This window comes from Salmo trutta, chromosome 18 (genome assembly GCF_901001165.1).
Source record: "Salmo trutta chromosome 18, fSalTru1.1, whole genome shotgun sequence".
In the NCBI taxonomy this organism is placed as follows: domain Eukaryota; kingdom Metazoa; phylum Chordata; class Actinopteri; order Salmoniformes; family Salmonidae; genus Salmo; species Salmo trutta.
In genome coordinates, this window is record NC_042974.1 from 53,462,642 (window position 1) to 53,478,494 (window position 15,853).

A 15,853-nucleotide genomic window follows, 5' to 3' on the forward strand; every position below is an offset into this window, starting at 1 on the left:
GCTGTAGATCTGTTGCTGTGTAGCTTTGCTGCAATACAACATACAGAAACTAAATCAATCTCTTACAGCTGTGGATCTCTTCAAATGAAATCCCTATTTCAAGAACATTGGGAAACAATGGCACTCCAAAAGGACAAAAAGACCACCTCATTTCACCTTTTCATTTTTGGCCAGGCAGGCTAATGCGTTTTGTCCTTTTTTTAAAAACGTTTTTGGGAGTGCTACAGTTTCCCAGGAATTATATAAAATATCTTACAGCTGTGGATCTTTGTTCCTGTATATCTTGCCCTCCTGCTTGGCCAGGTACTGGTCAATCTCATCCTCAGGGATGTGGGGTGCCGAGTGGGAGCGTGACATCATGGACGATGAAGATGAGGAGGGTAGTGATGAAGAGTGAGGCGTGGCCACGTCCATGGTCTCTCCGGAGGGTCCTGGGGAGCCCGACGGGTACAGGAAGAGCATGTCTCCATGTCTAGAGAAACACACACAATGAGCATAATGAGATAATCCAAGATAATAACAAGTGAAGAAAATGAAGTGATGATATACACTGAGTGTACAAAACATTAAGAACACCTGCTCTTGACAAACTGACCAGGTGAATGCTATGATATGATCCCTTCTTGCGGTTACTTGATAAATACACTTCAAATCAGTGTAGATGAAGGGGAGGACACAGGATAAAGAAGGATTTTTAAGCCTTGAGAAATGGATTGTATGTGTTTGCCAATTAGAGGGTGAACGGACAAGACAAGATTTAAGTGCCTATGAACAGGGTATGGAAGTAGGTGCCAGGCGCACCAGTTTGTGTCAGGAACTGCAATGCTGCTGGGTTTTTAAAGCACAACAGTTTCCAGTGTGTATCAAGAATGGTCCACCACCCAAAAGACACCCAGCCAACTTGACAACTGTGGGAAGCATTGGAGTCAACATGGGCCAGTATCCCTGTGGAACACTTGACGAATTGAGGCTATTGTTTAGTATACTCAGTGTAAATAATGACTACATGTTTATCTAGCTAAATGGAGTAGCCTAACAATTAGTGACAGGGTTCTCCCCAAAGAATGTAAGAGGGGCGCAGCGTCACCTTGTGGACTGACTGCACCACAGTAATTTTTTTAATATATATTTTTTAAAGTATTTTGTTATCTCTAACCACGTTTCTATCTACAGTTTTCATGTGAGTAAAGGCATACCGTATATAACAAAACTGTGACAGCTGTGATGAAACAGGAAGTTGCGGAACAATTTTATAAATGCACACAGAAAATGTTGTTTGTTCATTATGGTGGGATCATTTTGTGTTGGTAAAATTAATTATGCAAGAAATGGTGGTGGAAATATTGATATAATAACCATTGTATCAAAGTGAACTTGGAGTCACGCGATGATATGGGCTGTAGTCCTCCCACTGGTGACATGATCGATGCTGGACTGCAATTTGACAAATATTCTCGCTTTTATCCATAATAATGTCATCTACCCGCACTGTATCTGCGACCTATCGGCTGGAGCTCACCTGCCAAGACCAGAGTAGGCACATTTGCAATTTAAAGCAACAGTTTGTGTGACAAAACTAAATCATTAGAGTTGAAAATGTGATGGTAACATCTTGAACTTTAGATATTTATTCGGTACATGATGAAGTACATTGTGTGCACTGTGTCATCACGCACTGATTTTTATCTGCAACAAGACCAATTAGTGGAAACACCTGAGTGTGCATATTTTCTTTATGCGGATTATAGAATATTTGCATTAAAATAGGTCGCCAAGTGGATGGAAACCGAGCTATTTAAGGCCATTCGTTGCTCTGGAGTGCAGAAAATGGCAGTTAAGGTCAACAAAAAAATATTTACAAAATAACTATACTCAGCAGCACCACCAGATTGTTAACCTGTTGGGGCTAGGGGGCAGTATTTTCACGGCCGGATGAAAAACGTACCCAATTTAAACAGGTTACTACTCTGGCCCAGAAAATAGAATATGCATATTATTAGTAGATTTAGATAGAAAACACTGAAGTTTCTAAAACTGTTTGAATGGTGTCTGTGTGTATAAATGAACTCATATGGCAGGCAAAAAACCTGAGAAAAATTGAATCAGGAAGTGGGAGAAATTAGAAATGTAGTTTTTGTTTTGAATCCCTTGAAAAACTACAGTGACATAGGATTTATGTTGCACCTCCTAACTCTTCCATTGGCTGTCAACAATCTTTAGGAACTGGTTTCATCCGTCACCTGTTACCGGGCAGAAAATTGTGGCTCAGTCAATCACTGGCCAGTCTGAGGACAGGTGTCTTATGACGCGCGTGCATGTGACTTCGTTGTTTTTTATTTTTCTTCTGGGATGAATACCTATTGCCCGGTTGTAAAATTGTCGCAATTTTACGTTAAAAAAATACCCTAAAGGATTGATTGTAAACATCGTTTGACGTGTTTCTACAAACGGTAATGGAACTTTTGACCATTTCGTCTATGGATTTGTGTCCACGCCACATGGCATTGTAAAGTGTTCTGGATGGGTCAACAAAACGGACGTATTTGGACATAAATGATGGACTTTGCAGAACAAATGAACATTTATTGTGGAAGTGGGTGCCCTTCCGAGTGCATTCCGCCGAAGATCAGCAAAGGTAAGAAAATATTTTGAACATATTTTTTGAGATTTGTCGACGTCGTGGTTGTAGGCTAACTGTATAGCTTAGCATTGAAGGCTAAGTTCTGTACTCAGAATATTGAACAATGTGCTTTTTCCGTAAAGTTATTTTGAAATCTGACAAAGTGGTTGCATAAAGGAGTAGATTATCTCCAATTCTTTAAATAATTGTTAGACATTTTGTCAACGTTTATGAGTTCTTCTGTAAATGTATGTGCCTATTCACCAGAGGGTTATGGGGAGAAAACATTTTATGAACGTCACGCGCCAATGTAAAAATTGGGTTTTTGGATATAAATATGAACTTGATCGAACAAAAAATGCATGTATTGTCTAACATGATGTCCTAGGAGTGTCATCTGATGAAGATTGTCAAAGGTTAGTGCTTAATTTTAGCTGTATATCTGGTTTTGTGACGGCTATCTGTGCTTGGAAAATTGCTTTTTTTTTTGCTAATGTGCTATGCTAAAATAATGTAATGTTTTGCTTTTACCGTAAAGCCTTTTTGAAAATCGGACAATGTGATTGGATTAACGAGTAGAGTATCTTTAAAATGCCGTATAATACTTGAATTTTAATTTTGAGATGTTTTTTTTTTTTTTTTTTTTTTTAATTTCGCGCCGTGCCATCTCACTGGTTGTTGTCCAACCTATCCCTCTAGAGGTTAAAACAATAACAACTTCTTGGTGACAGGGGGCAGTATTTGGAAATTCAGATGAATAACGTGCCCAAATTAAACTGCCTGCTACTCGGGCCCAGAAGGTAGGATATGCATATTATTAGTAGATTTGGATAGAAAACACTCTGAGGTTTCTAAAACAGTTTGAATGATGTCTGTGAGTATAACAGAACTCATATGTCAGGCAAAAACCTGAGAAATCCAACCAGGAAGTGGTTTGTAGTTTTTCAACTTACTGCCTTTCCAAACTACAGTGTCTGTGGGGTCATTTTGCACTTCCTAAGGCTGCCACTCGATGTCAACAGTCTTTAGAACCTTGTTTCATGCTTCTACTGTTACTGGGAAGAGAATAAGAGCTGTCTCAAGCCTGAGACCAATGAGTTGTTTACTCCACAGGCACGCCGTTCCTTTTTTTCCTCTAATAAATACGCTATTGTCCGGTTGGAATATTATCGAAGATTTGTTAAAAAGACCCTAAGGATTGATTGTAAACATCATTTGACATGTTTCTACGAACGGTAATGGAACTATTTGACTGTCTCGGGTTTTGCGCTCACGCATTATGCCTTTGGATTAGTGATCTGAACGCGCGAACAAAAACGGAGGTATTTGGACATAAATATGGAGTTTATCGACCAAAACGAACATTTCTTGTGGAAGTGGGAGTCCTGGGAGTGCATGCCGACGAAGATCAGCAAAGGTAAGTGAAGATTTATAATACTATTTCTGAGTTTAGTTGACTCCAGAACTTGGCGGGTAACTGTATAGCTTGCTTTGATGGCTGAGCTCTGTACTCAGAATATTGAACATTGATGTGCTTTCGCCGTAAAGCTATTTTGAAATCTGACACAGCGGTTGCATTAAGGAGAAGTGTATCTATAATTCTTTCAATAACTGTTGTAAATTTTATCAACATTCATGATGAGTATTTTTGTAAATTGATGTGCTCATTCACCAGATGTTTTGGAGGCAATACATTTTCTGAACATCATGCCCCAATGTAAAATGGGGTTTATGGATATAAATAATAACTTTATCGAACAAAACATACATGTATTGTGTAACATTGAGTTCTGGGAGTGTCATCTGATGAAGATCATCAAAGGTTAGTGATTCATTTTAGCTGTATTTCTGGTTTTTGTGACGCCTCTCCTTGCTTGGAAAATGGCTGTGTGGTTTTTCTTGTTTAGGTGCTGTCCTAACAATCTAATGTTATGCTTTCGCCGTAAAGCCTTTTTGAAATCGGACAACGTGGTTGGATTAATGAGAAGTGTATCTTTAAAATGGGATATAATAGTTGTATGTTTGAGCTAGCATCCCACATGTCCCAGAGAGGTTAATGTTTCTCCAAACTCACTTGATCTTGAGCAGGCTGAGGGTCTTATTCTGGGAGTGGATCTCATCGGTCTTGTTGCGGTTCAGGAAGATAGAGAAGCCATTGGAGGTGAAGCCAAACTCTTTGCCCACCTGACAGTAGAAAAAGGGTAATAATGATTAGTCTCGCCTGCCAGACCCATGGCACGGCTGTGGAAAGAGACTAGGTAAAGAGATTAGGTAATGATGAGCTTTACTTTAGAGCAGCTGTTCCCAAACTTTTTATAGTCCCGTACCCCTTCAAAACATTCAACCTCCAGCTGCCCCTCTAGCACCAGGGTCAGCGCACTCTCAAATGTTGTTTTTTGACATCATTGTAAGCCTGCCACACACACACACACACACACACCACTGTACGATACATTTTTTAAACATAAGAATGAGTGTGAGTTTGTCACTTCCCGCGAGCCGGGTTGTGACAAAGAGCTCTTATAGGACCAGGGCACAAATAATAATCAATAATTTTGCTCTTTATTTAACCATCTTACATATAAAACCTTATTTGTTCATCGGAAATTGTGAATAACGCACCACAGATTAATGAGAAGGGTGTGCTTGAAATGATGCACCTAACACTGCAATGTTGGGTTGGAGAATGTCTCAGTCTTAAATCATTTTCCACACAGTCCGTGCCTGTATTTAGATGTATTCATGTTAGTGAGGGCCGAGAATCCACTCTCACATAGGTAGGTGGTTGCAAAGGGCATCAGTGCCTTAACAGTGCAATTTACCAAGGCGGGATGCTCTGAGCGCAGCCGTATCCAGAAATCTGGCAGTGGCTTCTGATTAAATTACATTTGCACAGAACCACTTGTTGCAATTTCGATGAGGCTCTCTTGTTCAGATATCGGTAAGTGGACTGGAGGCAGGGCATGAAAGGGATAACGAATCCAGTTGTTTGTGCCGTCCAGTTAGGGAAAGTACCTGCGTAAACACGCACCCAGCTCACTCAGGTGCTTCGCTATATCACATTTGACATTGTCCGTAAGCTCGAGTTCATTTGCACAAAAAAATAATCATACAATGATGGAAAGACCTGTGTTGTCCTTAATGCAGACAGAGAAGAATTCCAACTTCTTAATCATAGCCTCAATTTTGTCCCGCACATTGAATATAGTTGCGGAGAGTCCCTGTAATCCTAGATTCAGACCATTCAGGCGAGAAAAAACATCACCCAGATAGGCCAGTCGTGTGAGAAACTCATCATCATGCAAGCAGTCAGACAAGTAAAAATTATGGTCAGTAAAGAAAAAACGTTACGGCCGGATGAAAAAAACGTACCCGATTTAAACTGGTTACTACTCTTGCCCAGAAACGAGAATATGCTTATTATTAGTAGCTTTGGTTAGAAAACACTCTGAAGTTTCTAAAACTGTTTGAATGGTGTCTGTGTATAACAGAACTCATATGGCAGGCAAAAACCTGAGAAAATTCCAAGCAGGAAGTGGCCTGTCTGAGAATTTGTAGTTCTTTTGATTCTCTATCGAAACTACAGTATCTGTGGGGTTACGTTGCACTTTCTAAGGCTTCCATTGGCTCTCTAAAGCCTTCAGAAAGCGGATTGAGGCGTCTCCTGTCTCTGGGCAGAGTATAGTAGCTCAGTTTCTCAGTGGTCTGCCTGGTGACAGAGATTGGATATGTGTGTTCACGCTGTTTTTTCTTTTCCTCTTTGAATGAATACACTATTGTCCGGTTGGAATATTATCGCTATTTTACGAGAAAAATACCATAACAATTGATTTTAAACAGCATTTGACATGCTTCTAAGTACGGTAATGGAACATTTTGACTTTTGTCTCGAAATGCGCTCGCGCGTTACCCTTTGGATAGTGACCTGAACGCACGAACAAAACGGAGGTATTTGGACATAACTATGGATTATTTGGAACAAAAACAACATTTTTTGTGGAAGTAGCAGTCCTGGGAGTGCATTCTGACGAAGATCAGGAAAGGTAATACAATTCAGGAAAGGTAAAACTAATTCTGAGTTTAGTGTGCCTCGAACTTGGCGGGTGTCAAAATAGCTAGCTGTGATGGCTGAGCCATGTACTCAGAATATTGCAAAATGTGCTTTCGCCGAAAAGCTATTTTAAAATCTGACATAGCGATTGCATAAAGGAGTTCTGTATCTATAATTCTTAAAATAATGATGTATTTTGTAAACGTTTATGATGAGTAATTTAGTAAATTCACCGGAAGTTTTCGGTGGGAATACATTTTTTGAACATCACACGCCAATGTAAAAAGCTGTTTTTTTTATATAAATATGAACTTGATTGAACAAAACATGCATGTATTGTATAACAATGTCATAGGAGTGTCATCTGATGAAGATCAAAGGTTAGTGCTTCATTTAGCTGTGTTTTGAGTTTTTGTGACATATGCTTGCTTGGAAAAAGGCTGTGTGATTATTTTTGGCTATGTACTCTCCTAACAATCTAATGTTTTGCTTTCGCTGTAAAGCCTTTTTGAAATCGGACAATGTGGTTAGATTAACGAGAGTCTTGTCTTTAAAATGGTGTAAAATAGTCGTATGTTTGAAAAATTGAAATGATTGCATTTGAGGTTTTTGTATTTCGCGCCACGCTCTTCCATTGGATATTGGCGAGGCGTTCCGCTAGCGGAACGTCTAGCCTCAACAGGTTTTAAGCTCTTCTCAATTAAAAACATGCCAATACTTTGCCCCTTGATAACCAGCGCACTTCTGTATGTTGTAAAAGCGTTACATGGTCGCTGCCCATATCATTGCATAGCGCAGAAAATACACTAGCGTTTAGGGGCCTTGCTTTAACAAAGTTAACCATTTTCACTGCAGTGTCCAAAACGTCTTTCAAGCAATCAGGCATTCCCTTTGCAGCAAGAACCTCTTGGTGGATGCTGCAGTGTACCCAAGTGGCGTCGGGAATAACTGCTTGCACATGCATTACCACTCCACCATGTCTCCCAGTCATGGCTTTTGCGCCATCAGTACAGATACCAACATGAGCAGGAGCTACGTTTGGCTACATACGGACCGTTAGTGGAATTCCCGCGAGAGAGTAACAGTTAATGTTGGTTTTAGGTTACAAGCCAAATTTCTTCAGCCTCCTAGGTTGAAGAGGCACTGTTGCAACTTCACCATACTGTCTGTGTGGGTGGACTATTTCAGTTTGACAGTGATGTGTATGCCGAGAAACTTAAAGCTTTCCACCTTCTTGATTGTGATCTAGTCGATGTGAATTAAGGGGGGTGGGTGCGCCCTCTGCTGTTTCCTGAAGTCCACAATCATCTCCTTTGTTTTGTTGATGTTGAGTGAGGTTATTTTCCTGGCACCGCACTCCCAGATCCCTCACCTCTTCCCTGTAGGCTGTCTCATCATTATTGGTAATCAAGCCTACTATTGTTGTGTCATCTGCAAACTTGATTGTGTTGGAGGCGTGCTTGGTCACACAGTCCTGGCTGAACAGGGAGTACAGGAGGGGGCTGAGCACACACCCTTGTGGGGCCCCAGTGTTGAGGATCAGCGGAGTGGTGTTTCCTACCCGTTTCCTACCTTCACCACCCAACTGCACAGGGCGGGGTTCAGAACCAGGGCCCCAAGCTTAAGTGCCTTGCTTAAGGGCACGTCAACATTCTTCACCTGGTCCTCGAACCGGTGAACTTTCAGTTACTGGCCCAACTAGCGGTTATGAGCATTACTAGTTATCATGTTACCAGTTCTCATGTCTTGAGGCGTTACTATTCTATTATCATACAACACTAGTCCTTGTGAGGTTTTTTATTTTTTTATTCAACTAGGCAAGTCACTTAAGAACAAATTCCTATTTACAATGACGGCCTACCCCGGTCAACCCCTAACGATGCTGGGCCAATTGTGCACCGCCCTATGGGACTCCCAATCACAGCCGGTTGGGATACAGCCCTGAATCGAACCAGGGTCTGTAGGGAGACCTCTAGCACTGAGATGCAGTGCCTTAGACCTCTGCGCCACTCGGGAGGTTGAGAGGTTCTGTTGGGAGGTGTAGTAGGCTTTCACCTTGTCTGGCACTTTGGCTGCATACTTAGGCCATCCTGTTGTCACATGGTGTTTAACCATCTGCAGCTTTGCATGCGGTTGGGTCTGCTTCTTGACGACATCAAGCTTGGTGGGTGAGATAGGCCATGCTGTACGAACTGCATCCTCATAGGCCTCGATTTCACTGGTCAGATCTGCGATCTCTCGTGTAACAGCTGCCTGGGGACGTCTGGAAAGGGTGTAATAAGCGGTTTCCCGGCAAATACTCGGCTGTAGGGTTATAAACGCATCATGCGCATCAGTCTCTGACACCACAAAGGCACAAAGTCAAGGTATTTACAGTTTATTAGTGTTGTGATCACTCTGCAGTGTGAATGTAGGGGCCATACATATATCAGGTAAACTTCTCACATGCCCAGACTGCTGCGAGACACTCCTTTTCTATCTGTGCATAGCGCTTCTCTGAATCTGTGAGAGTCCTGGAGCAATAAGGTACTGGCTTTAACTGTCCATCTTGTTTTTGTAGTAGGACCCCGTCAACCCATAACTACTGGCATCAGCACTGACTACGGTAGGCTCTGTAATATCACAGAATGCCAGTACAGGTGACTGACGAGTTGCTTTACCTTCCTAAAGGCCTGCTCCTGCACCGAACTCCACGCCTTCTTGGTTGATCAGGAGCTCTTATCTCGCGCTGGAAGATTTCTGGGGCACTATTGATTCCAAATGGAAGATTGTTGAAACGGTACCTTCCAAAAGACGTTATAAATGTGTGAAGCTTGGCACTCTGTCTAGTGGAATCTGCCAGAAGCCACTTGATGCATCGAAAAGAGAAAATCACCGTGGCACCAGAAAGCTTAGGCAGGTTATCGACTATGGTGGGTAGAATATATTTCTCCCTTTTCCCTGATTTGTTTAACCGTCTCAGGTCAGCACCTACCCTCAGCTGGTTTTTGTTCTTCTTGGGTACCAGGACCATAAGAGCACACAACTCTGTGGGCTCCCTCATCACACCACTCAGACGTGTTTCAGTGCCCATGCTGGGGAGCCCACAGAGTGGTGTGCTCTTATGGTCCTGGTACCTAAGAAGAACAAAGACCAGCTGAGGGTATGTGCTGACCTGAGCTCCTTTACTTGCTCTGACTGTCTCAGAAGCTCTACCACTTTGTCGAGTGTTAAGTCAAGTGTTAGATAAGGAGTTGTCAGAGAAGCTTCAACTAATATCCCTACAACCAACCTGTCACAGATATATTCTTGATGCTTGGCACTGTCGAAAGCGCGACTGGGTCGTGTCCATAGATACAGAACAAAAAGACCTAACTACTGGGTCGCTTCTCTGGCAAACAAACCAATAGAACGAACGACCAGCCATCTTGGGTATAAACCCTAAATTTGGGTCAGGAATGTATCTTGTGGAAGGCTGAAATTAATAAATTCATCAAAATAAAATGTTTAATGAAAATATGTAAATCATTATTTGAATATGTTGATAACCCATTGTATAAAAGTGATAAGGCCCTCGAAGCCAGTGTTTGGAGGATATATTGGCGAGGTCAATATATCCGCCAAACACCGGCTTCTCGGGCATTATCACTTAGACAGAATACTGTCTTCACCGTACTTGTTACTACGGATGCAAGCAGACTGACTTGTCCAATCACCTTCTGACATCATGTGTGCCCATGTTGAAAAATTTAAGAGCAAATAAATAAGTCTCGGGAGCACTGAAAAATATTCAAGGTATGAATGATAAGAATCGCCAGCAATGACAAAATACTTTTTCCAGGTAGCACAGTCGAATATTTAGGAGCTTATGCAGCCAAACTGGTAGCACTGTAAAGCCATGTGAGTGTATTTTTGTGAAAAGTCTAGTAAGTAGACTGCTCAAGGTAAAAATCCTGTGTCAGCCATACACAGGTCACAAAAATGCAGCTTATTAAAAGCTGAGAAATCAGTGCAGTGCCTTTGTTCTTATGGGCAAGACAACAGTAGTGGTCTAGCCTATATCAGCATAAATATAACAACGACATGCAAAGGGATATAATGTATGAATGCGTCTGGGAAAATCCCTCCCTCCCCATCTGATCAGACACAGTGCCTCTCTGGGCTCTTCATGCAACTCTCCCTATCACTGACTTATTGACAGCACATCAGAGTCAGGGAATACAAATTAGACTACTCTCTCCATTGATCTGCAACACATTTCTGTTTTAACTAAAAGACATTCATTTATAACAGGCTTCTGCCGCAGGCAAGGCAACCCTTCTCCACTGTGACCAAACAGCCGGTGACTTTTCTTTTTCAGCCACTGATATCGGAATTGAGTTTAATGGGCAATCTGAAATTGGTACATCAACTTGTTGACTTAAATGATATGTACCCATTTATTCTTGAAGAATATAACGTATAAATGCTTAATGAGCTTAGTTCAACTATCTTACTCCAAAACACTAAATATAAGCTTATTTTACTCCATTGTTTGTAAACTATGTAATTGTAAACAAACACTGTAGCTTCAAAACATGGTTACCTATAATATTGATGTCATGGATGAATATTCTTTGTATCTATAGCTCGGTCTCTGAGGATCTTGACTATCATTGATGGCATTAGACACTGGTGCCGGTTCAAGGACAGAGCCCAGTATTTATTCAAAAATGTTCCCACTCTTGACTCTGCAGTTACCGTTGGGTCTCATGGAGCTAAGAACTTCCTCATGAGAGAAGGAAGAGAAGTGGTGCAGTGTGTCTTCTATGAAAGCTCGGTCTATGAATTTGAGAGTGGTTCCATTTCTCAAGCCCCATCACTCAGTTCTTTACCAAAACAGTGGTGGGGTGCCCACTTAGTTGTTGTCTGACCTGCTGACTGCCTTAAGGTATTACCTTGATTTCCTACCCAATACTGTCTCACAGTCGCTGAGGTCCAGTTGTGGTCAAGACTAGCAGGCAAGCAAGCATGCGGACGTGATACAGCTATTTATAAACCACTGTTCAAAGGAATTGTAATAATACACAGCTCTCCCGCTCCACATTGGTGCTTGTGCAGCTGTAGAACCTTCGAGAGCATCCTGACCAGTTGCATCACCACCTGGTATGGCAACTGCTCGGCATCTGACCGTAAGGAGCTAGAGGGTAGTGCGAACGGCCCAGTTTCCTGCCATCCAAGACCTATAAAATAGGCAGTGTCAGAGGAAAGCCCATAAAATTGTCAGAGACTCCAGTCACCCAAGTTATAGACTTTTCTCTACTACCGCACGGCAAGCGGTACCGGAGTGCCAAGTCTAGGACCAAAAGGCTCCTCAACAGCTTCTACCCCCAAGCCATAAGACCGCTGAACAATTCATAAAATCGCCACCGGACAATTTACATTGACACCCCTCCCTTTTGTAGACTGCTGCTACTCGCTGTTTGTTTGTTACCTATGCATAGTCACTTTGCCCCCAACTATATGTACAGATTACCTCAACTAGCCTGTACACCCACACACTGACTCAGTACCGGTGCCCCCTGTATATAGCCTCGTTATTGTGTTACTTTTTATATTAGTCTACTTGGTAAATATTTTCTTCTACTTGAACTGCACTGTCGGTTAAGGGCCTGTAAGTAAGCATTTCACGGTAAAGTCCACACTTCTTGTATTCGGCGCATGTGACAAATAAAGTTTGATTTGATTTGACATAACACCCACAGGTCTCTGCTGAGCCATGCATTGGATCCTTCCACAGTGGATGGCTCACTCTCATTAGCTGCACAGTGCACAGGCGAGGGGGAACACTGCAGAAATACTCTCCCTTTCCTGCAGAGTTGCCTACCTCATAAATGAACACTGAGCTTGAGCACAGGCTAGGCACAGGGAGAGAAAGTGAGAAAGACAGAAAGATGTCAATCTTCTGATGCTACCTGGCCAAAAGCAGTTAGACAGAATGTGCTATTAATATGACTACAGAATGACAGAAAGAACCACAAGTTTTCCATGTGTTTGTGGAGAGTAGTTTGTTTTTGTACACAGCCCAACCATATAGCCTACAATACCACTAAGAGCCCATGTTTGTCTTCATACCTTATTGAGGAAAGCGGCTGCTGTCTCTTTCTTGGTGGCGGGGATCTTCTTCATCCCGTTCGGGGACTGAACCCGGATGATCTGTAAATTAGGAAAAATATTACATTTCTCCACATCATAATCTATAATTTCCATTATCTCCGAAATTTAGATTGCTTAATCAAACCAAATACATCAGAAAACCATATTGATCATGACTCATCACCAACGAAAAGATTAGGCAAATTCTCAAAAAGTTCTAAAGCTGCACCATTGAGAGCATCTTGACTGGCTGCATCCCCGCTTGGTACAGCAACTGTAAGGCACCCGACTGCAAGGCACTACAGAGGGTGGTGAGTACAGACCTCTATACCAGGCTGTCAGTAGAGGGGGCAAAGCAATTGTCAAAGACTCCAGCCACCCAAGCCATAAGCTGTTCGTTCTCTCTGCTACCGCATTGCAAGCGGTACCAGCGCACCAAGTCTGGAACCAACAGGACCCTAAACAGCTGCTACCCCCAAGCCATAAGACTGCTAAACAGCTCATCAAATGGCTACCCGGACTACCTGCATTTACCCTTTTTTTTCACTAACTATCCACACATACTTATTACACTGACACCCCAACACACACTACATATGCCCACACACACACACACACACACACACACACACACACTTACTCACGCCACAAGCACACTTTCACATACGCTGCTGCTGCTACTACTTTCTATCTATCCTGACGCCTAGTCACTTTACCCCTATGTTTATGTACACATAGCTACATTACCATGTACCCCTGCACATCGACTCAGTACTGGTACTCCTTGTATTTCAGCCATGTTATTTTTAACTCATTATTGTTATTCACTTTGTATTTGTGTCACTATTTCTATGTTGTTGTTTTTACCTTTAACTCTTGTTGGCAAACAACCTGTAAGTAAGCATTTCACTGGCAGTCTACACTTGTTTACAAAGCATGTGACAAATAAAATGTGATTTGACTCATCAGCTAATTTTATTAACACCCCAAACTGTCTCGCTGACATTTGTTGCAACCCACTGAAAACTGGACACTGCTGTAACTATTTAGCTAGATTTTTCTGCTAGAGCTGTCAGTGCCAGGGCCATGACAGTGCAGAAATGTGGGTGAGGGTCGTTGGCACCCGTCGTTCACTGATACAGTGGTTATAATTAACAAGCAATAATTTGGTTGTGATGGTGAATTACCTAGTTTAGTTAGCTAGAATTGTAAAGGACATGATATGAGCAGCTTCTGTCATGGGCTGGCAGGTTTTTAAATAATTACTGTAGGTACGTTAGCTAGCTGGATTGTTTAATCTCGAAAGAGCAGGGAAAACAACCCTAAACAGTAATTTAGCTAGCTAACTAACGTTAATTATTTAGCTAGCAAGCCAGCCAACTCGTGACTAAGTAATTAGCTAGCTAAAACTAATTCTAGGCACAAGTTGAAGACAAGGTCGCTATGAACACTGACTAGATAATTTAACTTTTAACAAAGTTAGCTAGCTACAGAAACTATCACTTCTTTCTTGCAACAAAAAAATGGGGGCCAGGGAATATTGATACAACTTGTTAGCTGCTTAGGTAGGTAGCTAACAACGTCAACAGCAATGTGCCTTTGTCAAAGTGAACGTCCACGCATTTTTTCAAAACCAATAAAAGCAAAGATTGTTAGCTCCCTAGCTAACACACGATTTAACTACTTTTCTATTAAATAGCTATGATAGGTCAACGTAAACTGAGCCACCGTAACGTTACATGTTGGCAAATTCGAAATAAAAGATGTCTGACTAACTAGCTAGGTAAACTTGATAACAGAGGGAGTTAGCGGTTATCTAGGCCCTGTCAGTCTAGTGAGATGCTAACTATGTTAGCTAGCAAATGGCTAATTCTGCTGCCTCATCACTCCGCTGGTCAGACTTTGGTAACGTTAGCTAGCTGGCTATCAATCCTAAATCTTTTAGCTTTAACTATAATGCGCTGCCATACTTACAATATTTTCTGCCATGATGTTCGGGTTTGTGGTCCCGATTTATTTCACTGTGTAGCAAAAGAGAACGATACCAACGATAAAATATTTACTGACTGGACAGAATCAACGGAACTCCATTCCACGACTCAAACACCGGGTGTTACACGCTAACAAGTCCGTGCCATAGTGCCCCTCCGCAACTGCCCGAGTGAAAGAGGCATCGATATAAAACCCTTCCGAGACTTTTGTTATGCAGCATTTCCACAGGTTATTGCTTCCTCGCAAATAATTCTCAACTCCACGATACTCAAAGAAGTTGAGTTGCGAGGCGATTAATTTTGGCGGAGTGTACCCTACCTCCGACTACAACGGGTCGGTATCAGTCGATACTTGTAAAAATGTCCATTCTTTCATACCTTGTAGGGTGAATTCATATCAGAGTGGACATTTTATAAACTGAGACAGTTTAATCCTGAGGCGTTTATTTATTGGTCTGACAAGAGATAATCTAAACTATTGTAACGAGATGTCTTCTTCAATTTTGATGTTAAGGTTATAAAACTCATACACAATGCACAGTGCCAAATTGTAAATGTGCCTACTATGTACTGGTGCATGAAAATACATTTTAAAAGGTTGCCAATATTATGTTTACATTTTGTGATTCAGTATTTTTTTTACTAAATAGGGCATCGTGGATTAGCTAAAGTGGGGCAGTTTTATAGGCTTTTCCAATGGAGGAAAGATATCCAGTTTACAATAGGAACCACCCTGTACTTAGGTTAGGCAGAGCTCTGGTTCTTGTAGTGCTTCTGTATATCCTGCAATTTGTTTCATGTAGTACTGTTATTAGTCCTGTTATTTAATTTAGTGAATTCAGAAAAAGTGGGACACTTGTTGCATTTCCTCTTCTGTAACCTCTTTTCAACATATTAGCCTGACATGATACATTTCTGAAATTATCAGATGTTTCACAAATCACAAAATTGAATAGATTTGTAATTGTAATTGACTATAATAATGGTGCCCCAGATTGTCTAACCTGCAGTCCCAGTCTACCAAATAAGAACTGAAAATATTTAACTCAATGTACACAATTGGTTGTGTCATGCCTC

The 15,853-nt window shown here is 41.6% G+C and overlaps 1 protein-coding gene across 1 annotated transcript in view; it reads right to left on the reverse strand.

The window, feature by feature from the left end:
• The window catches only part of nploc4 (NPL4 homolog, ubiquitin recognition factor), a 39,908-nt gene extending 24,969 nt beyond the window's left edge, over positions 1–14,939 (reverse strand). Inside the window, exons 1-4 of the mRNA XM_029699030.1 lie at positions 14,760–14,939; positions 12,765–12,845; positions 4,695–4,804; positions 257–472 (exon numbers count right to left, since the gene is read on the reverse strand). Of these exons, the coding sequence (XP_029554890.1) occupies positions 257–472; positions 4,695–4,804; positions 12,765–12,845; positions 14,760–14,774 (422 nt within the window). The 5' untranslated portion in view covers positions 14,775–14,939. The remainder of the gene's footprint in view (positions 1–256; positions 473–4,694; positions 4,805–12,764; positions 12,846–14,759) is intronic.
• Between the last annotated feature and the right edge of the window lie 914 nt (positions 14,940–15,853).